Source organism: Mesoplodon densirostris, chromosome 8, assembly GCF_025265405.1.
Source record: "Mesoplodon densirostris isolate mMesDen1 chromosome 8, mMesDen1 primary haplotype, whole genome shotgun sequence".
NCBI lineage: Eukaryota > Metazoa > Chordata > Mammalia > Artiodactyla > Ziphiidae > Mesoplodon > Mesoplodon densirostris.
The window spans coordinates 69,651,391-69,677,305 of record NC_082668.1 but is presented as its reverse complement, the minus strand read 5'-3'; the positions used below and the strand labels follow the sequence as shown (position 1 = coordinate 69,677,305).

The 25,915-nt window shown below is 42.5% G+C and overlaps 1 protein-coding gene across 1 annotated transcript in view; it reads right to left on the bottom strand.

Moving 5' to 3' along the window:
* Positions 1-25,915, bottom strand: part of KIF5C (kinesin family member 5C) — a 168,798-nt gene that overhangs the window by 38,962 nt on the left and 103,921 nt on the right. Inside the window, exons 12-16 of the mRNA XM_060106261.1 lie at positions 18,896-19,071; positions 13,091-13,159; positions 11,198-11,404; positions 8,622-8,768; positions 1,608-1,796 (exon numbers count right to left, since the gene is read on the bottom strand). Coding sequence (XP_059962244.1) covers positions 1,608-1,796; positions 8,622-8,768; positions 11,198-11,404; positions 13,091-13,159; positions 18,896-19,071 — 788 coding nt within the window. The remainder of the gene's footprint in view (positions 1-1,607; positions 1,797-8,621; positions 8,769-11,197; positions 11,405-13,090; positions 13,160-18,895; positions 19,072-25,915) is intronic.

The following is a 25,915-nucleotide window of genomic DNA, read 5'->3' as shown; positions in this document are numbered from 1 at the left end:
ATTTAATTAAAATGAAAGTAATACTGCACTAAACATCTTCCATATAAATGCTAATATTTTTAATCAGGGAATGATAATACCATATGAAATGAAAAACTTTCATTTTCATTATCAATGAAAAATGCTATAAGCGAAATTACTGGACCAAAGTATACTTACATTTTTATGGTTTTTGATTCCCAAGGTCCTTTCCAAAAGGACTGACCAAATTATACTTTTCTCAATAGATTTCACTATCACACACCAGCACTGAATAATCTCTTAAATATTAATACATCTTTGCTTATTATGTTATTTATAAAATGGAAACTTGATATTTTAATTTGCATCCCTTAGATGATTATGGTAGGAACAAGGAGATGGTTCTATGATGACACATCCCTATGTTTAAAAGCGTACAGGATGAAGCATGCTTTTGTCTTTCTCAGCACTGTCTGATGCGCCATTCCATACTGGTATCGGTTTACCCCAAATGACTTTAGCTGTTTTAATGCCTGGACTAAGGCAGTGAGTAGCACACACTGGGCCAGTCATAGAAGCCTCAAGCCCAAACACCATGCTCAGGTATCAGTGGCAGGTCAGAAACAAGGCTGCTATTTTCTGAAACCACCTTACTAAAATGAAAATACCCTTCTAATGGAAGAAGAGTAGCCTTACTCTTTGAGAGAATGACATGTACCCCAGGAGCTTGAAGATCCCTTCAATGCTTTTGAGTTCACACATAGTTTGGTTTGAGTCCCAGCTCCGCCTTTCACTGGCTATATGAGTTTGGACAGTATATTATAATCTTTCAAGTCTCATTTTCCTTATTTAAAAAAACAGGAACAATAATAAAACCTGCGGGCTTCCCTGGTGGCGCAGTGGTTGGGAGTCCACCTGCCGATGCGGGGGGCGCGGGTTCGTGCCCCGGTCCGGGGGGATCCCGCCTGCCGCGGAGCGGCTGGGCCCGTGGGCCATGGCCACTGGGCCTGCGCGTCCGGAGCCTGTGCTCCGCAACGGGAGAGGCCACAACAGTGAGAGGCCCACGTACAGCAAAAAATAATAATAACAATAATAATAATAAAATAATAATAATAAAACCTGCCCATCAGGAATTTTTTAAAGGTCAAGTGAGAGAATGCACGTAAAGCGCTTAACATAGTATATGGTGCGTTGTAAGCACTCAGTAAAAGGTTAACTGCTACTACTATTAATAACAGTAGTAGTGATGGTAGTTTCTGTTGTCCCATATTAAATTGGACCTGTGGTAGAGATTAAAAGATGAAAGAATGTTGCCTTAGCTGATAGGAGTTTTAGATGCCACCCAGTCTTGTCCATTCTTTACATATCTCTATCTATCCTACCTACCTACCTACTTAGCTAGATAAAGATATATAGACACATCCTTTAAACAGGGACTGAAGGTAATCTATGTAATTCACACAACTAAACCTAGCCTTAAGAAATAAGCCTGGGCTGCCATTGCCTAGGAGGCCATGGACAAGTCTTATGTAAAGCAAAGTCCATCAGCTATCCCTGTTATGCACCATCGGCTCCAGTAAGAGCACAAAGGAAGCAGATTTTCCAGAGCACAAGGGTGTGAAATGAGGAAGAAAGGCGTGGCCTACCTGGGAGATGAGCAGCTGGCAGGCTGCCAGCTCCCGCTCACTGGCATTCATCTTCCTGTTGGAGTCCATCTGGGCGCTCTCGAGCTGTTTACTGCGGTTCACCAGAGATTTAACCTCCGACTTCATCTTGCTGATGTACAGCCGGGCCATGGTGAATTCCTCCTCAATGACTCCATTCACATCTGCCAACTGAGCACAGGAGGGAACACACTCAACTATGCTTACAATTTCCAGAGGTTCATGGGGGCCCTGAAACCTGTCCATGGGAACTCAAGATGTCTGTGGATTTCTGGTTAAGGAACCCTAATTGTAGGACCACAAGCTGATAATTTTTCTCTAAAAAGTACTATACGTTCAACCCCAAGTTCTCTGAAACCTCGGGTAAAACTTTCAATTAAAAACCTCTACTGGGGGCTTCCCTGGTGGTGCAGTCATTAAGAATCCGCCTGTCAATGCAGGGGACACAGGTTCGAGCCCTCGTCCAGGAAGATCCCAAAAGCCATGCAGCAACTAAGTCCGTGCGCCACAACTACTGAGCCTGCACTCTAGAGCCCGTGAGCCACAACTACTGAAGCCCACGCACCTAGAGCCCATGCTCCGCAACAAAGAGAAGCCTCCGCAATGAGAAGCCCACACACTGCAACCAGGAGTAGCTCCCGCTCACCACAACTAGAGAAAGCCCATGCGCAGCAACAAAGACCCAACGCAGACATAAATAAATAAATAAATAAATTTATTAAAAAGAAAAAAAAACCCTCTACTAACATAATCTTCAATTAACCAGGTTTTTCATTACAACTGATTTTTAGGATAAAAGAGATGATAGAAGAAAAAGACATTGAATTTTAAAAAGAGATAACTCTGAAGAGGTGTTCCATTCAATGTCTTACACCTTACATTTCTGGAAGAGCAGCAAAGCCCAGTGTTCCTAAGGTGACTCTGAGTCCCCATAAGAAGTCAAATCAAAATTTCAATTATGTTCTCTATAATCTGCTATCCAGAGAGGCAAGCAGTCTAATAGCTTGAATATGTTTCCATAAGCAAGGGTTGAAATAAAAAGGATTTTCTATGTAGTCTTCAATTAAACAAAAAATCTAATGACTAAGAATGTGCTACTACCAAAAGTACCTCTGGATGAAAATTTTCCTGCATAACTTCTCATTACTACCCATCTTTTTCCCTGCCTCTACGCAACTGTCCCTCCCAAGCACACAGGAATCTAGATCACCTAAGAATAACAATGTTGGGCTTCCCTGGTGGCACAGTGGTTGAGAGTCCGCCTGCCGATGCAGGGGACACAGGTTCGTGCCCTGGTCTGGGAAGATCCCACATGCCGCAGAGCGGCTGGGCCCGTGAGCCATGGCCGCTGAGCCTGCGCATCCGGAGCCTGTGTTCCGCAACGGGAGAGGCCACAACAGTGAGAGGCCTGCGTACCGCACAAAAAAAATAAAAAAATAAAAATAAAAGGAATAACAATGTAAATCCACCTTTAGAAGAAAAGATTCTGACAACCAGCATTCCTGTACCATCTCATGTTTGTTGTCTAATTTTCAGAGTTCTACTGGAAACAAACACTGCAGCAAGCTACTTGGGATAAAAACCCATTTGCTGAGATGCACAGATGGTCCTGAAGGGCAACTGACCACATGAGCAAAGCAACTGTGTGCATATTTTGTTTCACCACCAGAGGGCATCCTAGCCCCTCAGGAGAAAACAAGAGCCCTGTCTAGTACCCAGCCAGTGAACAGAGGCTTCAGTTGGTTCTAAGACAATGATTCCAACTATGGTTTTTTGATGTTCCACAGTTCACTGCCCACTTTTGTCATTATTGCCATCATTAACTCATCGTATGACTATTTTTTCAGTAAACATTTAAGAGCTAGGAATATGGAATCGTGTATCAACCGGAAAATTGGTAGCAGATAGGAAGTACGCTAGACAGTGATGAGTGCCTGTAATTTGGTGTCAACCTTCCCCTAAAAATTCCACAACAGTATTTGTTAAATGACTCCAGTGTCCATCAACACAATGCAGAATCTATGTTAACATCAAGAAAATCCACGAGCATCAATATCTGACTCCATCTTACTTTGATGGAGGTTCTTGCTAATCAGTTAGTTACATTTCTGACTGCCAACGATTTGCCTACCAACACCACTCCTCATTACATTCCTTTTATAATCCAATACTATGGAGGTAACGGGTGAGAAAATCCCTCCATCTTTAAGTTCAGTTTTGTTCTTCTGCCTTTGTGACTAGTCCAACGTGGAACAGAGATGAGAAACTCATTCTTTAGCCTGACCAGGTGTGCCTGCATATTGTCTTTCTGTATAAAGGTAAGGGGACATCACCTTTTTCATGTGGAATTCACAATCTACACCATCTCCTGGTGGGAAAACATTGCTGAACCAAGAGGTAGAGCATCATGAGAAGGGAACAAACACCTCCTCCTCTAAGGCTCTCCTTAGATGAGGACACTTTGTATGTTATGCCCAGGTCCCATGTGAATCGGGGAAGAGTGAAAAAGATGTACAATAATGGGCTTCCTCCAAAGTGAGAGCTGGATATTTCTTCCCCCAAACCAGAACCATAACTTCTGAAGCCTACACTGTCCTAGGAGGTCTAAAAGGAGATTTTGAATCCACACCTGATGGAAAAAAACAATACTCCAAACAAATGGTTTTAACTGTAAGGTTTCTTACAACTTATGAGTTCATATATTTAGTCATGTTTAGTTCAGAGTTTTCAGTAATTCCAGTATATACTGTTATTTCAAAAAGAAGAATCAGAGTTTGCTGCTGCACTATTATTTCATAACTCTCCCCTGGGTCTGACAGTGTCTCCACTGTACGTACTGGACTGTGCGATCCAGTATGGATGACTAATCCAGCAGAAGAGGCTGCCTCTCTTTCCGTCTTGCCTGTACGGAAGGAGTCACCCCCCACGGCCACCCCATGACTCTAGAGCATGGAGCAGCTGAGCAAGGTGCCATTTCTAGGTCAAGTAAAAGGTAAGTGAGGTGACTGTTCACATTCTAAGACCTAAAAGTCATAATGGGACTTTAAAAAATCCTTCTTAAAAAAAGTGCTCAGGGGGCTTCCCTGGTGGCGCAGTGGTTGGGAGTCTGCCTGCTGATGCAGGGGACACGGGTTCGTCCCCCGGTCTGGGAGAATCCCACATGCCGCGGAGCGGCTGGGCCCGTGGGCCATGGCCGCTGGGCCTGCGCGTCCAGAGCCTGTGTTCCGCAATGGGAGGGGCCACGGCAGTGAGAGGCCCGCGTACCACCAAAAAAAAAAAAAAAAAAAAGTGCTCAGAATTGCCAGGTTCATTTATAAGTGCAGTACAGAGCTAAGGTATGACACAGTTGCTTCCAAGAGCTTGAGGGGCAAGAGGGGACTGAAGAAGCAAGCCTTCCTGGGGGTGGGGACCCCAGTCACCCTTCTGGCTGGGGACTGGACCTCAGACCCCAGCCCCAGCAGACCCCAGGCTGTGTTGAAGAAGTTGATGGAAAGGGAGCTGTTTGTGATGAGGACTGACTTCAGACCCAGGATCTGGGGCAGTTTTATCTGCACCTCTGGTCCACCCATAGTCAGGTTCCTGATGGAGCCAGGGCCCAGGGTCTGTGTCACCTGCTTGAACTTCTTCACCTCCACCTCAGCCAGACCTGAGGTCGAAAGAAAATTAGGCAGCTAATCCAATGCATCTCGCTTACTCTACCTCAACCTGCTATTCTGCTTGTGGCTAGGAATCTGGAAATCTTCGTTTTAAAGAAAGACCGGTGACATCGGAACATGAAAGGAAGGGGAAGCTTGCTAATAAACCTGAATAAAGTCAACACTAGGCTCATCTTGTCATCTGCTGCTCTCATCTTGTTTTGTTGACTTAAAGTATTGCCTGGGCTCTGAAAATGTTTCCAGATGTGATGGAGCTGGAGAAACATGGGTTCTTCCGTTGCCTTGCTGTTGAGGCCCGTCATATCCTGGAACTGATGGCTGAGGGAGACTCCAACACCTATCTTTCCCTCTCACCCCAGAGCACTATCAGGAGGGACCTTGTGGGGACTGAACAACATTTGAGGAATAAAAATACAAGATCACCGAAAAAGATTGCCTTGATCTCGTTTTTTAGATCAAAAGAATTATATCAGTTGAATACTCATAATCAGTAAGAAAAGTATCTGTATCCACAATGATAGATCTAAGAAATATACACATAACCCATGCAATTCCTGAGCTGACAACCTTCAAGATAATCTGGACTCATCTTGCCTTTTTTTTTTTTTTTTTAATTTGTTTGTCTTTATTTTTGGCCACGTTGGGTCTTCGTTGCTGCGCACGGGCTTTCTCTAGTTGCGGCGAGAGGGGGCTACTCTTCGTTGTGGTACGCGAGCTTCTCATTGTTGTGGCTTCTCTTGTTGCGGAGCATGGGCTCTAGGCACGCAGGCTTCAGTAGTTGTGGCACGTGGGCTCAGTAGTTGTAGCTTGCGGGCTCTTGAGCACAGGCTCAGAAGTTGTGGCACATGGTCTTAGTTACTCCGCGGCATGTGGGATCTTCCCGGGCCAGGGCTCGAACCCATGTCCCTTGCATTGGCAGGCAGATTCTTAACCACTGTGCCACCAGAGAAGCCCCTCATCTTGTCATTTTACAAATTAGGAACATGAAACCCAGAGTAGTAAAGTAATTTGCCCAAAGTCACATATTTCCTCCCCTTTAGCTCTCATTGCCCTAATGATTAAATCATAATTGTAAGAAAAAAAAACAGAACAATTAAGAATATGATGCTATATAAGTGAAAGTTATCAATGAAATTAGTTACCAATGAAATTAACTAGGGCATCCAATTTCTGAAATCCAAAAATAACTTAAAAACATTAAAAGTATTTAAAAATAATCTCAATCATACTTCATATCCCAAAGGTAAGGACTCTTTTTTTTTTTAATTCCAAAGCACCCAGACACTCCTTGATTTCATTAGCATTTTTCATCAGCTCTATTTTAGAACTTAGCATAAAAATATCTTCCTTTATCGTTATCAGCAGCAGGCGCCAACTTCCCATAAATCAACTGTACCTTCATATTGCAAGGGCCATTTAATCACCCCAACCTCAGAAGTTTATAGCTCAACACCAACATATGCTTCTAAAAATAAATCCTCAAATACAAAATCACTAAACTGGAAAGGATTAATCTTATAGTACCTAAGAATTCTACACTAAAATTAGATTCATTTGTAAAGATTCATGAAATATTCAGTTACAGTAGAGGTTCCATGCAAGAATGATTGGGTTTAAAAGAAGTCATATACTCTAAACCTAGATCTGTTATACCATCGAAGGAGGACTCTCAATGCTTCCCAGAAATGTCAATAAACGAAAGTAATTTGGGGAGGTTTCTCTAGTATTTAACAATCTCAACTCAAAACCTGAGTGTTCCCCCAGAGCAGACTGATGTAGAATTTGGCTTTTTAAAGGCTGAAGGGCTAAACTCCAAGAATTTGGTTTTAGTGACCTGTGAGGAAGCTGAATACTATAACACTATTCCATGGCTTGATAAAATCCACACGTTTAATCAATGGCTACTCCACAGAAGGGGCTGAGTTCATATAAAACTATGGTAATCAAAACAGTGTGGTACAGCATAAAGATTAGATCACTGAAATAGACTAGAGAGACCAGAAATAGCCCTACACACTTCTGGAGGTGGCAGACATGCTCATTATCTTATTGTGGGGATGGTTTCATGAGTGTATACATATGTCAAAACTTCTCAAACTGTATACGTTAAATATGTGCAGCTTACTTTACGTCAGTTATACCTCAATAAAGCTATTTTGTTTAATGTCACTATCTTATTTTCCAATGTCCTCTCTATATTGTGGCAAATTGTTAATTGTTCTTAGATGATAACATCGTTTACTCTCTTTTCTCTCTATTCTCTCATAGACAACGTTATATCACCCTCTTTCTCCCCATCTCCCTTACATCCTTGCTACACCAATGTGCACCACCCAAGGGGTTAATCATGGTTAGTTTAAGCCCATTACAGTAATACTATTTCTCTTTGCTTTCCCAGCTTCCCTTGAAGTTTGGGGTGACCGTGTCACCCAATTCTGGCCTTTATAAAGTATAAGGGGATGTCTATTGGGGATTTCTGGGATTATAGTTTCCTCCTGGATGAAAGCTGGCTGCCTTTGCAGCCCATCCTGCTTTGGATGTGGTTGTGTGGGGACGTGATGATTGGTGTTATAGAAGCTATCTTGCTACCTTGAGATAAAAATCTATAGATGTGAAAAGGCAATAGGCTGAGGAAAGCAGAAAGAAAATAATGAAAAGGCCTGGATGCCTGACATTGTTGAGATACTGCAACAAACCAAATTTTGCTTCTAAAACTTCAAGAAGCATAAGAATGACCTGGGGAATCTTGTTAAAATGAAAATTCTAATTCATTAGGTCTGAGGTGGGCCTGAGCGTCTATAGCTCAAACAAGTTCCCAGGTGAATGCAGATCACAACCTGAATAACAAGATTCTAGACTTCTCATATTGTGAATAATTAAATGTGGCTTTATTTTTTTAAGCCACTGTTAGAATCCTATTACTTCCAGCTGAAAGCTCTCCTAATTCATACTGATTGGTTGGGGATTTTCACTCTGTTGGATTCTCATAGAAAAGGAGAAACGTTTCTGAGGGTAGAACTTTTGCTTAATGTATCCAGTCCCAAACCTCTGTGACACTGGTATGCAACTTTGAGGAATAAGCCAACTTACATAAGGCCAACCAAGATTTGAGGACATTTCCTATAACTGAAAGGTAAATTTTTTTCTCCTCCTTAACCAATCATTTACTTATTCAATCAGCCCTTCGTTCATTCATTCAAATGTTATCAAGCACATAGCAGATGCAAAACACTGTGCTAAGCACTGGATACTCAGGAGAATAAAACACAGCCCCTGCTTGCTTAGAATCATGCACTTATAAGAGCAGGTAAAGAGGATAAAAAAAAAAAGGCTGGCTTACCGTCTTCACATCATTGGTGCCAATAATTCCTCCTATCTCCCCCAGATCCTTCAGCAGCAAATTCAGGATCTCGGTAGCCCTCTTTTTCTGGTGATTGCTAAGCTCTTGCAGCTGGCTCAGCTCTCTTTGTGTGGTTGTCAATGTAGTCTGCAAAACACATTTTAACAACAAATTAAAAGGGTCACTCACCAATTTCATACACATGGCATTGCAAAGAATAACAACATAATGTAGGATAGAGTTCTTTTAGCATTTCATGTGATTTCAACACAAGAGTCCTTTTAAGTCAGACTATAGTATAGCACTGCATTCTCCGATAAGAAAAGGAATTTGTCTTGGCCTGATATGTCATTTGTCTGCATATAAGACAACAATTTCCAGGTCAGTTATTAAATAAGTTATTAAAAATAAATAAAGCCCAAAAGGAATCCTTACGTTTGTAATGTGTAATCATATCGTCCTACCTACCAAATGTTCTGTTTCAGTCCACATCCTCCAGGGTCTAAACATACCTGCAAGCATCCCCACCTCCACTTTCAAACAAACCTGCTCCCTGGGACCACTTCCAAATTCCCATCTGGCTTCAAAATAGATGGGTCTGGAAGGGCCAAAGGGACATTAGTGAGTCTCGAAAACAACCTAGAAAAAGTCTTTTAAATCTTCACGGTGAAGCTGAATTGAACACTTCACCTCGTTTCAAAATTGGTCTGGTTCAACTGGAGATGGCTTCTTAATATATAGCAGATGATCTATTTTACTGCCAAACACGAACAAATCCACCTTTGCCATCCTTCATGTATGTTACCCAAATGTGTGTGTGTGTGTATATATGTATATATATATATATATATATATTTTTTTTTTTTTTTTTTTTTTTTTCTTTTTGCAGTACGCGGGCCTCTCACTGCTGTGGCCTCCCCCGCTGCGGAGCACAGGCTCCGGACACGCAGGCTCAGCGGCCATGGCTCACAGACCCAGCCGCTCCGCGGCATGTGGGATCTTCCCGGACCGGGGTGCAAACCCGTGTCCCCTGCATCGGCAGGCGGACTCTCAACTACTGCGCCACCAGGGAAGCCCCAAATGTATATATTTTTAATTAACAAACTCTCCACATCAACAGAATAGCCATCTTTTGGTGTCTTGGTACTAACTCAGCCAACAAAGAAAATAATTTCCCTAAATTATGGAGTTGTAGAGGTTAATGCAAAGACATTTATGTAATTTTTCCATATGCAGCTATTTTACTAGAGGACTTTTAATGATACGACTAAAAATAGCACTCTAAACCAGTCTAGCAGTACTTTGGTTTGACAGAAAATAAAACTTGTATCATGGAAAACATTTCATTGTTTTGGGAAGAAACTAATACCAAGGACTAGTTAAAGAATCTTGCAGAAAATAATAAGCAGAGAAAATCTAAGTCTCCTTCTTTCCTACATGACTTCTGGTTTGTTTCTCTGGTTCTTGTTTTTGTCTTTATTTTGGCATTGCCCCTGCTTATTTCATTTTGTTTTTAAAATCCACAGAAGCAGTAGTTCCCATCTTGGGAAACATTAAAAAGCCTTCCTTCGTGCAGCTGAATGTATGGAGTAAGGAGCATTTTCTATCAGCTCTACGGTCAGCAGATCAGAGCTTTCCTGCTCCATCTGCTACTTCCCCTTGCCTGGGAGGACTGGCTGTTTTCCACAAAGCAGGCTGGGCACAATCCCATGACACCAGGCCATCAGGCCGAAGTGCCAAGGGCAGCCAGTTACAGCCACTCGGCTTCCCACCACCCATCTTCCGAGTAGAAAGAGACAAAATGGACACATCCCACCACCAGCCACCTCACCAAATGTTCACTGGCCCTTTGCCACTAGCTCACTGAGCAGAACCTGCAGCATCTTTCGCTGGGAGAATCTGAAAATTAGGAAATGTGAAGACTGAAACACTGGCTGAAAACAGGACAACAGACAAACCAGGACAGCTTGGTCCTAGGCGAGGACAAGAAGCTCTGGGGAAGGAATGGACTGCATTCAGGAGGGTGTAAACAAGGAGAGTGAAATCCAGACCTTCCACAGGTCACCCACTCTCCTCTGTTAATATAATATTTTGAGATTTATTTGCTAAGATTGTAGCATATGCACAGGTCCGTGCTAAGTGCTTCATGTAAACTGTCATTAATTCTCACGCCCTGAAAGGAACATGTTATTATCGCTATTTTTACAGATAAGGAAATGAATACTCAAGTTTAAATGTCTCGACTAAGGCCTAATAGTTGTAAAGTCAAATTTTTAGCTAGGATTTTTCTGGCTCCAAAGTCTGCGCTCTCTTGACTATCCTACAAGGCATCCCTGCTGGTGTTACAAATCCCCTAGATATAAAACAGTTCTGACACGCAGTTCCAGGGGGAATGGACAAGTCACTTACACAAAGTATTTCAATAATTGGAGGATTTCAAAGAATGCATCTACGCCTAACACTGAAAAACCGCTCAGCCACTGCCTCGCTATATACAGTGTCTGACAGCAAACATTAATATAAGTACACGATTGGCTGCTGAGGAAGTCCTGCCCCCTACACACAAATGCTCCAACCGTTTTCTGGGCCAGCTCATCTGTCAGCTGCTCATTGGCCCTGGTCTTGTCCTCCACTTCCTGTGACTTCTGGTCGTAATTGACAGCCAGCTCCTCCAGGGCCTGGAGAACTTCTTTCACCTCATCTTTGGCTGCCTCATTTTCAATCTGGAGACGTGTTAGCTCCTCCTGAATCTTCTCATAGTCTCTTCTTGTAGAAGCTAAAAGCTGGGGAAATGAGATGGCATGGAACTGGTGAATCTAATGTTCAAAAGTTTATGCTCTGTGCTCTATCCAAAATAAAGTAATTTTTTTAAAAAACTGATAAAAGAAAATAAGTTGAAAAGCTCAGGATGACTAGAAATGCTACTACATATCCAGATGTTAAATGAAAAAATAGCATATTGTTTTGAAAATCTGTTTCTCTTTCTTTCTTTCTTTCTTAATTTTTCTTTCTTTCTTTCTTATTTAAAGCTACATAGGCTTAACTCCAAGAATTGATTACACATCAAAAATCACCACACTTTGTAGCTGGCTGGCTATTCCACAAGTTGAACAGAGGACGAGGAGGAATAATTTCCAAGGACTATAATAATACTTACATGGCTTTTTACTATTATCATTATTTCACATTGTAAACAGGTCGATTTCAGAGTCAACCAAAACAGTATAAAAGGGCAGTCACTAATTTTTCTTAATATTCATCATGGATTATAGAAGAATATACCTCAAACATTAACACTAGTTAAAAGTGAGTGACTGAGCTTATGGATACTTTCATTATTTTTGTGCTTACTGTATTTTCTGATTTTCCTGTAATGAACAGATATTGCCTTGATAGTAGAGAAAAAAAATATTAAGAGTTTTAACTGTAACAGAAAGGAAAGGTTATCACAGTCAGTTGTACCAAGTTGGAGATGAAAAGCAACAGAATGGGAGGAAGAGGACAGGAAACACAAAGCAAATGGAAGATTCAACTCTAGTTAAAAGGGGAATCAGTTAAATATGGTTCCTGACAAGGGAAGTGTTTGGGCAGAGGGCATAATCACTGTCCTGGAGAGATGAAGGACAACAAAGAGGAAGAGAAAAAGATTGTTAGAGAGGGAGTTATGTCTACGAGAGGGCTGGGACTGGGGCCATGAACTTAAGCCTTGCTATAATTGCATCATATGATCCAACTCACAGCATTTTAGCAACAAAGCAGAAAGCACCCTAAAGCACAAAAGAGAAAACATACTTAGATGTCCTCAGTAAGAGAATTACGAATCATCTGTGTTTGATAGATTGGCTATCTGTTCTTTGCTTAGGTTCCTATTTGTAAAGTGCTTGGCAAAACACAATACAATAGAGACATTTACTGGAGAATTGAATGCCATCCAGGAAGAGACTGAAAAAAATTTCCCTCCTCGTTACTGTATCACATATATTCTAACGCAGCACTTGGACCCCTATCTTCTTTGCTTTCCTCTCCTCTACCTTCTACTTTTGTTTTTGGGCTATTTTTTTTTCCTGCAAGACAGCACAAGAACATGGTGTATATCAAAGACCTGAGCTGTCTGATTTGCAAAGCCGAAGAAAGGCGGAAGTGGCACAAACCAGGAGTGCTAGGCCCTGAGTATGAGGAAGGAGGATCATCCTTGCCCGACCTCCAAGCCCCTCGATTTCTGCCCTTCACAGACTGTGTAGCAGCCAGCTACGCACTCTCAAGACCCTAGAGTTCTACGAAGTCACATTTACTTTCTAAATTCCCCTAAAATCAGCTTTCGGCAGGTACTGAAAGGAAATCTTCCAAGAAATTTTCACATGATGCAGTGATTTAAAAAAAACTCTTTGCGAATTAAATTTCTGGAACAAACATCAACAACAGAGTCATAAAAGAACTTGGTAAAAAAAAATTTTTATTGCATTCTTTACCTCATCCTGATCCAACATCTGTTGCTTTAGCTTTTCAGCCAGCTGGCTCTGCTGGTTAATTTCATCATCCTGAAACGAAATACCATATTTAATTTTTTGTGGTTAGTTATGTCATTTTTGCTATCCTGGTTTCTCAACGGATGACCGTTGGATACCAGGATGCCAGCTATAAGCTCGCTGATAAGATGAAGGAAATGGTGTGGTGCTTCCCCGCAGAAGAGAGATTGGTTAAAATACCACTTTGCCCACCTTGCTCAGCCAATGAAACATCTGGATATTCTGGGAAATACAATATCTACACATTCAACTCAATTCCTGCTCATCCAGAAATTGGCGATGAAGGGCTTGGGAACCGAAAGGAACTTTGGAGCTATCCCTCCAGCTTAAAGATGTTAACAGTGAACTCCTAGCTCAAAAAATAAGGGAGTGAATTTCTAACCACCTGCACTGTAATACAAACATGTCCCAAATCTTGTTAAACACATCTGTGACCGGGAACACTGCCATTTGATAGGTAGAAGAGACCAGTATTTCCACTTCAAACCTCTTACTTGGAGAAACTGGAAAACAGTTACTAGAGTATTAATCTTTGGCATTACAGAGCTCCCTTTGATTAGGAGCTAATTTTCTTACCAGTCTGAAAAAACCTCAAGGAAGCTGGTGTGCAGAAACGTGATTGCTTCCTTTCTGGCCATTGAAGTGGGAAAGGATCTCCCCACAGGCAAGTTCACTCTTCTCACTCTCAACTTCTGCCACTAGGTGTTGCTGCCCAAAAGCCAGAACTGCGGCCTCTCGCGCCCCGTGCAGGCATCTCGGCCTCTCCCCTCCCTAGATGCGGTCCACCCAGTGCGGAAAGCAGCAGGCAGGCGGCGCCTAACCGCATGAGGCTCGGTCTTGGTTACGAAGATTTTCATGAGTTCAAACGAAATTGTGAAGCACAGCCTGTGACAGCTTGGCTTCACATGTGCCTCTCCCTTAGGAACAGGAGGAAATCCTCTGTGGTGACGCTTCTGGGGTCTAAACCCCAAGCAGAGTCGGATCCAGTTCAGTGTTACTGTGTCCGTCCTCGTGCCAGGAGCTGCCCAGATGTTTCCATGTGCAGCCTATAAGAAACCTGCACTGTGCTTTCTGCCTTTTCCAGGGGGGGAGGGAAGAGGGTAAACTCAAGGGCCTAGGTGGCAGAACCTCAGTTTCCCACGGGATATTTTCCTGCCTGTTTGGTCGTGTCTGTGCATCCATTTAAATCAGATTAAAGGTAAAAATCTATTAAATCACAACTTGATGCTTTCCATGGAGCAAGAAAATTCTAACACCAATATTATGAGATCTGCATCTCCTTTTCCTTTGTGTAGAACATCTTTGGGGCTTATTTCTCTGCTCAGGGAGATCCTGTTTCTACTGAACTTTTTGCACCAACTCACCTATTTTATGTATAAGAAAATTCAAATACCAGAATATTTTCTGAAAAGTGCTCAGAAACCTATTATCCACGGACTAGATCTTAACAGCTGGCATCAAGCCTGTGTAAACATGTTCTAAGAGATGCACTTGAATGTGCAGATATAGACTGCACAGCACATCTTACTCTGAAGTTTTGAAAATTGTTTTACAAGTTAAAATTCTTTAATGCTTCTAAAACATACTTCAAGTCAGATTTCTGGCAGAAGAATTAGGGAAGTTATATCAGAGTGAAACCTCCCCCAAAAAATGGTACTTCCACAGTGAGAAGACTGTATGTTGGGTATATTTTCTCTTCTACTTTATAAACTTAGAATGTCATTTACCAGGAACAGTTTTGTGCTTATGTCCCTCCGCACATAAATATTAAACATCTTAACATAAAAAACTCAAGAACTTTAACATGGGGGAGCTACCATCTCTTCCCCTGGGACGTATGAGCAACAGCTACAAGTGATATAAATCACAAGAGAAGCAAAACAGTAGTGCAAGTGCTTTGTTCTTATACTGTGTTCATTCCAAAGCCTGAGACGCAGGCTTGCTCCTGACAGGTGAAGGGCTGCGATGCAGTGATTTTTGAGGTACCGTGAGAAACTAAGGGCCCTTAGCCCATCTGGGAAGGATTCAGAACAAGGATTAAATTATAAGGACACGAATCACTTATATCAGAGACATTTCCAAAACTACACTTACCCTTTCTTTCTTTTTTTTTTTTTTACACTTACCCTTTCTTAAGGAAACTTCTCTAAGGAATTAGTATAGTCTACTGTGATTTTTTTTTAATTTTCAAAACTTTCAGAGTAAGATGTGCTGTGCAGTCTATATCTGTACATTCAAGTGCATCTCTTAGAACATGTTTACACAGGCTCACTCTGATGCCAACTGTTAAGATCTGTCTATGGATAATGGTTTTCCAGGCACCTTACAAAAAATATTCTGGTATTTGAAATAAAATAAGTGAGCCATCAACAGGTCACTGGTCAGCTTTAATTATAAAGATGTTTTTGTTGCAATGGTAATCAGTGAAATGAGGTTCAACTTCTACCTCTATTTACACTTAATTCCTCTCTTACAACTCCAACAGTACAGACGCTCTGGAGAGGTGATGGGGAATAAGAGAGACAGTGCCAGTGCTGAGCTGCCTATCTTACAGCTCTGCTTTCAGCCCCCCTCTGCACCACCACCCCTCTGATACCATATCTAATGTGGCTTCTCCCTTAAGCAAACAAAGGGAGAAGACAGAAAAGAAAGAAAGAAACCAATATTTATTGAGCATCTGCTATGTCTTAGAAACTTTTACTCCCCAATGAAACCTTTTAAAGTAACAGATGCAAACTCCATGTTGCAGATGAGAAAAACATCTTCAGCAGGTGGGTCATCGGCCCAGGTCTCAGCATGGTTAATTCACAGGTCTGACTCTAAAGTACATGCTTTTTGGAAACAACCTAAATGTCCATCGACAGATGAATGGATAAAGAAGATGTGGTACATATATATGCAGTGGAATACTACTCAGCCATAAAAAGAATGAAATAATGCCATTTGCAGCAATGTGGATGCAACTAGAGATTATCATACTAAGTGAAGTAAGTCAGAAAGAGAAAGACAAATACCATATGATATCACTTGTATGTGGAATCTAAAATATGGCACAGATAAACCTATCTACAAAACAGAAATAGACTCACAGACATAGAGAACAGACTTGTGGTTGCCAAGGTGGGGGTGGGGGAAGGACTGGAAGGTTGGGATTAGCAGATATAAGCTATTATATATAAAATGGGTAAACAACAAGGTCCTACTGTATAGCACAGGGAACTATATTCAATATCCTGTGATAAACCATAATGGAAAAGGAGAAAAAAAAAAAGAAATGTCTAGGGCTTCCCTGGTGGCGCAGTGGTTGAGAGTCCACCTGCCGATGCAGGGGACACGGGTTCGTGCCCCGGTCCGGGAGGATCCCACATGCCGCAGAGCGGCTGGGCCCGTGAGCCATGGCCGCTGAGCCTGCGTGTCTGGAGCCTGTGCTCCGCAACGGGAGAGGCCACAGCAGTGAGAGGCCCGCGTACCACAAAAAAAAAAAAAAAAAAAAAAAAAAAAAGAATGTCTATACGTGTATAACTGAGTCACTTTGCTGTACAGCAGAGATTGGCACTACACTGTAAATCAGCTATACTTCTGTAAAAAAAAAAAAATTAAGTGTTAAAAAAAAATAATAAAGTGCATGCTTTTCCATCACACAGAGCTGCCCTGGAAGAGCACCTGTCCTTAGACCCCTGGAGGGGCAGCACGGAGGGACAGAGGGGGCAGCAGGGAGCAGACCACATAGTCTTTCTCCCACCGCATTCTAGACAAATTCATTAGGGCTGAAAAGTTCCTCACTTCAAGGGCTAAGGCCAAAATGGGGTGAGCGCTGGACTGGGAGTCAGAAGATGTGTGATCTCACTGCAGCTCTGCCAACTACAGGTGACGTAAGTCATCTAACCACCCTGGGCTAGCCTCTCACTTAGACTTAGATACTTTCAGCGCTGCCACTAAAAATCTATGAAGGTGCCCTGTCCCGACTCATGCATCCTCAAAAGTATCACACCACCTACCTCATCAGAAGCACGAAATAGCTCCTAGAACCTTTCAGAGGAGGACAAATAAGAATGACAGCTGACAAGTCATGATCAGGCCATCCATGGGTAGAGATATGAAGGTCAAACCACTAGCTTTGGCGCCCCCCTCCCCAGGCTGAGGCTCTGGGGCTCAGTCCTCTCCCAGATCTCTCAGCATCACCCTGTGATGGACCACACAGGCTAATCTCAAAATGTGTGCTTCACAGGGTTTTCAAAAGACACGCTAAAGGAAAATGATGTAACAGAAAATGTCCTAGGTTGGTCATCAGGGGGCAGAGGCTCTAGGGTCAGCTCTGCCAGCTACCAACTGAGAACTGCCAAGGCCTGGCATTTCCTACACTTCAGGAGCCGGATTCAAGACTCTAAAGTCTCCCTCAGAGCAAAGAGAAATCCTCATGCTGCCCAGGTAAAACATCCCCATTCCAATCACTGCGGGCTTCTATTCCTAGAGAATAGAGAGCAGCATCAGGTTATCACCCCCGCATCCAGGATTCTTTTGGGGATACTAAAAATGAACCATCAATTCTAAATGCTATTAAACAATAGCATTTCTTTGGAGAAATCGAGAAATCCACAGACACTATTCACTAACTTACTTATCTCCCTTTTCTCTCATTCTGTTTGAGGTTTTACATAAAACACCTGGGTAGAAATGGAAGGGTAACTATGTCTAGTGCCTAAAGAGTAATTAACCCAGCTCTCACGGTGTGAATATCTTATTAAATGTTACCCAAAGGGTAGGGTGACCCCGGTTTAACACTGCAGCTATAATGCAAACCCCCAGAGTCATGAGCACAAAGAGAACCAGCTTCCTTATGGCAACCAGTCACATTTCCCTTGTGAAGGTGATACCAGACTCTGAGCTTTATTCAGAAGAGACAGGCCTGTAAGATTAATGACAACGTTAACATAACAAAGCTGTTTCATCCAAGCCAGAGGCGTCCCCAAGCACTCTGAGCTGAGCCACAGCAGAAAAGATTAAATCAGACTAAAAATATCAGCAACCTTGATGAAATGAACGGAAAGGATTTAGATATTCCAAGGGCAATATGCCAAGATCACGTGAAACATCCATTTAATTTCCTTTGCCCCTGGGATTCCTAACCCGGCCTTCTTTGGGAATGAATGATACAGTGCTCTCCAAGGTCTCTTTTCCTTTATTCCAATTTGTGCACTGACATGGTTCATTGAGTCCCAAAAGCTTGCCATGAAGTTAGACATCCCAGCAAGTCCAAACTACTTCGTTCAAGGGGATGCCCCTGCAAACAGCCTCCCTGCTCCTTCTACCACTTCACCACTGGCTCCTCATTCCAGGGTCTTAGAGCTACATAATTAAAGTACACACCTGAGTTTTGGGAGCTACCACCTTTGCCCCTATAGCTGGGACACTGCTGGAATTTCCAAGAGGTGATGGACAGGCCCAGAGAAGAAAACAAGGGACAATTAAAGAAAGATCACGCAGCCTCCACTCTCATGCAGTGATAAGGCCCCATCCAATTTCTAGACGTGAAGACTCTGTCTACCCAGGTCAACACTCCACTCTTCCAATCAAGTTTCCATTCCACATGAATCCAGTTCCCTGAGTCTGCCCAATGAAGAGCTAGGGTAAATACCAGGAAGACAGGCACAAACATCAGGCTGCAGCCCTACATCAGTTCTGTGGGGCTTGAGCTGCTTCCAGCCAGTAAATCTAGGACCTGTTACTTTTACTTTTTGTACTACAGACCTTATCATCCAGCTGTCGGTAGAGACTGGAGATCTCCTCATCATACTTCTCCTTTTCCTCTGCAGAGATGCCAGCAACCACAGGAACAATGTTGTCTATGATGGGGGTGTTATCACAGGGCTCCAGGGGCTTCTGGTCCTTAGCACTGATCTGTTCATCCTCAGGCACAGCTTCTCCTGCAAAGCACAGCCGAGAGGAGTTAGGGATTGAAGAAATTCAGCATGCAGCCCTCCAGGAAGAGGTCCAGAAATAGTCACTCCCTTGAAAAAGACACAGAGGACACAATAAGGAGTTGTTGCATAGAGTTATAGCTTGTGTTCTTTCTATTTGACAAGAAAGGTCGCAGTGAATTGACCAAAATGGGTCTAAGGAAGAAGGAGCCTATGTAACACTCCCTCCCCCATGATGCATCACTGAAGTAAACTGGTTCCATCAACCACACAAGGTCTCCAACTTTGCAGCGATACCCAGAAATTTTGCACACAATTTTCTTTGTTGAGGAATATGCTAGGGCTTGACTAGAATCATATTCTCTCTAGCGATTGATTCAAAGGGAAACAGACCTCTGAGGCATCCTAATTACAATTAATTAGGTTACTGTTTCATTAATAGAAACAGCCAAATCAAGGAACAAATTCGCCATTGTTAATAGAACACCGTAGGGCCCAAATCCTCAGACTCTGAGAATCTCCTCACTCTGAAACAGGAAGTCAGGGTAGCCCCGGACCCGGGAACTCTGACTGACGTCGCACAAACACACATCCCACTACCACTCTCTCCCCCAGGAAGTCAGAATTAATTGTCTCAACTGGAGAGTTCAAATAGAATAATTTCTTGTGATATCAGGTAAACCCAGGAAAGAAAAAGCAGCCCATCTAGAATATCATGCAGACATTCCGCATACCGCTTCTCGGTCTGCAGAGGAGCATTTATGGGGCCTTCGAAGGAAGTAGTACCAAATGTGACCACGCAAATTGAAGGAAAAGGTGAAAGCTGGTCAAGGGCTATCCCCAACAAGAAAACCACCTTGCAAAGACAGACTGCATAAAAAGGAGTCTATGAAAACCGTGTGGCTCAACTGTGTCTTTTAAATATCTTCTTGGAAAGCAAACCAAAACCAAACATACTTTTCCATCACAATGTTTACCATCAGTTTCACACTCAGTTTGCTACAATCAGTGAGTGTCTGCAACGTTCCAAGCCTCACCCAGTTCTCAGCCCGTAAAATGCGTTCTGTGGAAATCCCCCAGGAAAACTGTCCTGAGCCAGAGGGAATTTCTCACAAAAAAAAAAAAAAAGACACCCCAAAACAAAAGAGAGAAGAACTGAACTAATCCATGGCTTCATGAACAGTATATATCAAGTCTCAAGAAACCCACCTGAACACTGATTGTGTACATTTATCTCAATGTAAACAAAGCACTTTGTGATGGGTTAGCTTTGCTGCTTAAGACTCCATTATCTCACTTGATAATCACAAAACGGTACCATAGGCCTCCATGTCAAATATAATTAACATTCACTGATTTCACCTTGGTATCACAGCTCCATTTGAAGCAGCAACTTGAAGCAAAGCCTGGAATAAATGATTACTTTGCTGAATACAAAACTGAGCCAACCTTTTTTTCTTCTGAAGCTCAACTACACTGTACTGTACCTAAGCCTTTTTCTAAAATTATTGACCTGAAACAAAACTAGAATAGCTGAGTAGCCTTTGAATTGAATCTGAACCAAATCATTATCTCATTCAGTTCCAATTCCTGGTTTGAAGCATCCATCAACAACCTTAGTGTGAAGACTGGATTTCATCCAATTAAAGGATCTATATTATCTAGAGCCTGCTATGTCCATGGGCTATAAAAGCAGTACCGTGTTCTAGTTCCTAAGGATTTGTGTGTGTGTGTGCTTCAAAACATTATATATATATAAAATTATAAAAATATATATGTAAATATCTTTTTTTAACCATAGAGTATATTCTAAAACTTGAAAGCCCTCCTTCTCCTCTACCTCCCAACTCTGTTCCTTCTCTACAGAATTTCACCACTAACACTTTGGTAAATGTCCTTCCCCCACTTGGATCATGATTGTATCTCTAATTTTTCAATCCTAGCTTCTGAAATTTGTGAACAGGGCAATCCAGTGCAGTATGAATTGATCTTCCAGCTAAAGCATAATGAAGATGAAATTCATAACTGCACTAGACCAGAAACCAGCCAGAATATAGTCAGATTGCCCACAGGCCAATTCAGCCCAAGTCCAGAGGTAAGATACAAAAACATCTGAAAAGGACATATTCCCTGCATTCTTTGGTTCCAAACGGCCACAGAGGCAGTGATATCGTGAGGATGGGGTGAGCTAAGGAGTTGCCCAGTGCGTATTTCCATTTGTCTGGGTGGGCAGGAGTCAGGGATGAATCACACAACCTAGCAGTGGGTGACCTGCTCTAACCAAAAGTCACAGGCTTGACTACTCCTAAAGCTGCCCTCTTCTTCCACTGAGAAGTTATAGCATTACAAAGTTCCAGAGTTGTCCCAGTTTAGAGAGGTTCGACAAGCTAGCCAACACTGCTCTGAGGCACCTGAAAGTGACCAACAGACACTGCATAAACATGGTCAGTGCCAAAGCGGGACACTAAGCCCCCCTGCACCTTCTACAGATCTAGCTACTATCAAGCCATTTCCTGCTTAACCTCTTGCTTTTTGTAAAGGCGAGGAAATAACAATGCCTTTAACACAGCACTGTTCTAAAGATTAATTAAACTAGTATATGTAAAAAACACAAAAGTCCATCTCTTATCCCCTCCTCTTCCTGACGAATTGTCAACTTTTTAGGTTTTGCAGATAAAATATCATTTTTACTTATCCTGAGGTTAGTGTTTCTGGGGTCTTCACAATACCTTTGGTAGTTAGAGCTCAGTCCCCCAAAAAAATACAATACAGCCATACGAGTGCCTTTAGGATTTATTTTTATTCTTAACATCTTTATTGGAGTATAATTGCTTTACAATGTTGTGTTAGTTTCTGCTGCATAACAAAGTGAATCAGCTATACGTACACATATATCCCCATATCCCCTCTCTCTTGCATCTCCCTCCCTCCCACCCTCCCTATCCCACCCCTCTAGGTGGTCACAAAGCACCAAGCTGATCTCCCTGTGCTGTGCCGCTGCTTCCCACTAGCTTGGGTTTATTTTTATTTTTGTGAAAACAGTATTTGAAACCTATAGCAGGTTTTCTGGTTTCCCTTGAACAATTCTCTGAAGCGAAGCATCAACATGTCCCCCACAAAACTACATCTAAACAGCGAGCCCATCCCAGTTTTTATTCTAAAGGTCAGGCAGTCAGGATTATTTTTTGCAGCAGCCGTTCAGGCCGAGAAGAACAAAGCAGCAACACGCAGGAACAAAAGCAGAGGGTGTCTGGGGGACAGCACAGCTCCTGCCCACAGAGGAACGAAGAACAGGTTTTCCCAAACACCGCTGCCCTTCCAAGGACCGAGGAAATGACTTCCAGAAGCGTCCCTGGTAAGTACACTGTCCAGCTCACAGACACGTCTGGGGATTGTAAATTCCCAGCACCATGCAGGACCTGACACTAGGCAATCTGTCTCCATGGCAATCTCACAGCATTAATGGAGAATATTCCCTGCAACGCAGTGGATGGGGTCTCCGGAGAAGCCCCCATGAGGTGATCACGGAATAACTGATTGTAACACAGAAGACAGCTGCAAACAAACCCTGGAGAAATAATGCCCTAAAATCTGGAGGTAGGAGAACAAGAAAAGGATCACAAATGAAGATTAGCATCTATTTTTATTTTTATTCTCCTTTGCATGAAGAGCAAATTTCTCTTAGTTTATCCCTTGAGGATTTATACCTGCTGTCTATAAAGAAAGAGCTTATAATATTGTAAAGCATCTGATATTTTAGAATGAAAACTCCGCCTCCCACCGCCCCCGCAAGAAACATTTCCCTTTTTTACATAAGCATTCTGGCATTTCCTAATTTCCTATTGTCAGATGTAATTACCTTTAAGGACTAAAAGGATTTGTGTGTAGACAGGAGCATTCAGTTGGAGCATACCTATAAGGTTGCGGAGCACTTTAATTATAAAATGAAAACCCCCCAGAGGGCATAAATAACATTTCCACAAAAAGTAGAAATCCATCAATTGCAATAAACAAGAATGACAGACTAATCAAAAATTCTTGTTAGTGCTATTAGTTAAAAAGTGCTAAAACAGGCTTTTTGGGGTTTTGTTTTTTCAAAAAAAAAAGAAAGAAGGAAAGAAAGAAAACCATTAGGCTGCCAGTAATTCATTAAAATTTCACACATGAAGTAGCAACAAGCTAGTTATCCTTTTCATAAGTTGAGTCCCTAAAGCCTCTGGAGAACATATAGTAAGGTAATTGGCTTCTCTCTGCAGCTCCAGGGCAAAGACTGGCTGGTCACTCACAGCTTCCGCCAGAAACCAGATCAGATCTGGCAAAGGAGGCACTCTCTTTTAATACCAATTAAACAGGCCCAGTGGCAGACCTAATGGCAGGTAATTTCTATATCAAAGAAACGAAAAGGAAATCTTTAAGTTGCCAGATGGGTAAAAGCAGCTGGATACAAGATGTCATTATATAAATGGGAGGTTTAAAAAAAACCATTCCTTTAAGGGATTATTTTGCACTCAAAGAGCATCTTTCACCCTATTTCCTCAAAATATTGTAAGAAGCTTAAGACATTCTCTAATCCTTTCTACAGTAATTTTCTAATAAACTGGTCACCCAGGACTCAGCATCCTCTTTACATTCTTCTTAAACAGGCCACACCATTCTCCTAGCGATCAGAATTTCTATTAGTGTTTCGCTGTGCTCTCAAAATAAGGAAGAGGGCCTAACAAATTAGACCTCTCAAATGAAATGCTAACTTCTGAAGTTCTACAATAATCATGAGTCTGAGAGGGGGGCCAGCATCTTCTATATATTTAATGCCAAAAAAGCAAATTGTGTCCGAACTACGGAGGCTGCACATTTCCACAGAGCCTCCATCAGCCTCGAGGTTACAGATTTAGCTACTTAGAGAACCAAGCCTGCTGGCCTGGCAGGTTTTAAGTCTGGAGAACAAATCTGCTCTAGAGATTGCTGATTTTTCCACAGCTTCTCAGATTGTGATGAAATAATTTCTTTGCATGACTTCAGCAGATGGGGTAAATCTCCATCCTCTGTTAGAAAATATTATATTATGCAAGAGATGCTGCAGATATGCAGTTTCATCAGGTCATTTCCCTGCACTTCTGACACCTGGATATTCAGGGCCTCTTTTTCTGACTGAAGCCCTTGTAAAAAGTTACCTTTTTTTTAAAGAACAAAATTCAAAGAAGTACCAGAGAAGAGGGCATGTGTAAAGACTGACCTGGCAGAGACTGGGAACTATGGACTCAACCCCTCTCTAAGCATCATGCCCCTGGGCCTTCAGCCCTCCTTCCCCATCCTCTTGTCTAGAGTCTTTTTGATGGATTGAGGAGGAGGGGGCAGCGGTGAACTGGAAGCTGAACCACCTAAATCTATCCCCACTTACAGGATGGTTCGAATCCTTTCTGTACATATGATCAACAAGCAACAGAGCTGGAAAAAAAGAAAGATCCTATTTCTGACAGCTGCCCACTCTCTCTATCTGTCCTTAAGCAAGTAGGCTGAACAAATTTCCATGAGGCTAAAGTTGCCAACAGAGCCTCCAGATTTGCAGAAAGACCGCCTGTTGATTTTAGCCCACAAGATGTCACTAGGAGATTGTGGTGGACATGTGTTGTTTTTCAGACACTCAACAGCCATTCTCACAACAGCACCTTGACTGCCTTGTGAGGAACTGCCCACTCCAGTGCATGTAGTCTTGGTCAGACAACACTTCAGGGTGTCCTGTCCTGCCCCAGACAAAGCACACCACCCAGCGCAGTATCCTTCGTCTCTCCAGGGCCTCTGGGTCTCCAACACACGAGACAAGGATGGAAACACATTTAGAGGGGATCCACTCCAGGCGTGGCCCCTTATAAGCCCAGTTCCTCAGCTGTTCTTTCGGTTCTGTGAGTCACTCATAGCCTTCTTTTTTTTTTTTAATTGAAGAATAGCTGATTTACAACGTTGTGTTAGTTTCAGGCATACACCAAAGTGATTCAGTTATACATACACGTCTATTCTTTTTCAGATTCTTTTCCGTTATAGGTTATTACAAGATACTGAATGTAGTTCCCCGCTTCCTCTTTTTGTTTAAGCTGGCAGGACCTTCACTGGCCCAGTGGGGAATGGAGCCAGGAGAGTGGAGGGTTCTCCCCACTCCTGCTTTGTAAAAACAAGGTGTGACACCACCCGCCTTAAGCTCCCACGCACATGCCCTGGGCCACGCTGCCTGAATGGCAGTGACAGAAATGAATTAAGGTTTGGTGTGGTATGTGCATTACTACAAGTCCCAGGCCATGTTCTGAGAATCAATGTTCTACTACACTCAGTGGAGAAAACCGCCAGGCTCTCATTGGAAGTAGCCCATTAAGCTATAAGAATATAGGTGGGGATGGGTTGAGGACCAGCCTAGGCACGTAATAGGATAGTATTTCATGGCTTTTGAATGACTTTGGGCAGGGAATGCTCTCTCCTGTGGCCAACTGTATCAGACGTACCACTCTTCACTTATTTACAGTATCTGCCTGGGCCCAACTGGCCAATGAGACATCATATTATTTTGCCTTTCCTACTCCTTTGTATTCCTACCTCATTCTGTATAACAGCAAACAGGCAAAAGCACAGGCATGCACACATATGCATGCTTTTCCCTGCTACACTCCTCCTCTCCTGCTCTCTTACTGCTGGGGTGGAGCAGCCAAATTTTTAAATTATAAACACTGTGTGAGGAAAGAAATCTCTTTCCCTAGGGAGGGTGCACACAGCTGACAACGCTCCTTTATCACGTTCTGACCGCAACCTGGGAATATCCATGTGTAGCCGTCACTGCAGTGAACTCAGCGGCTGCCCTCCCACA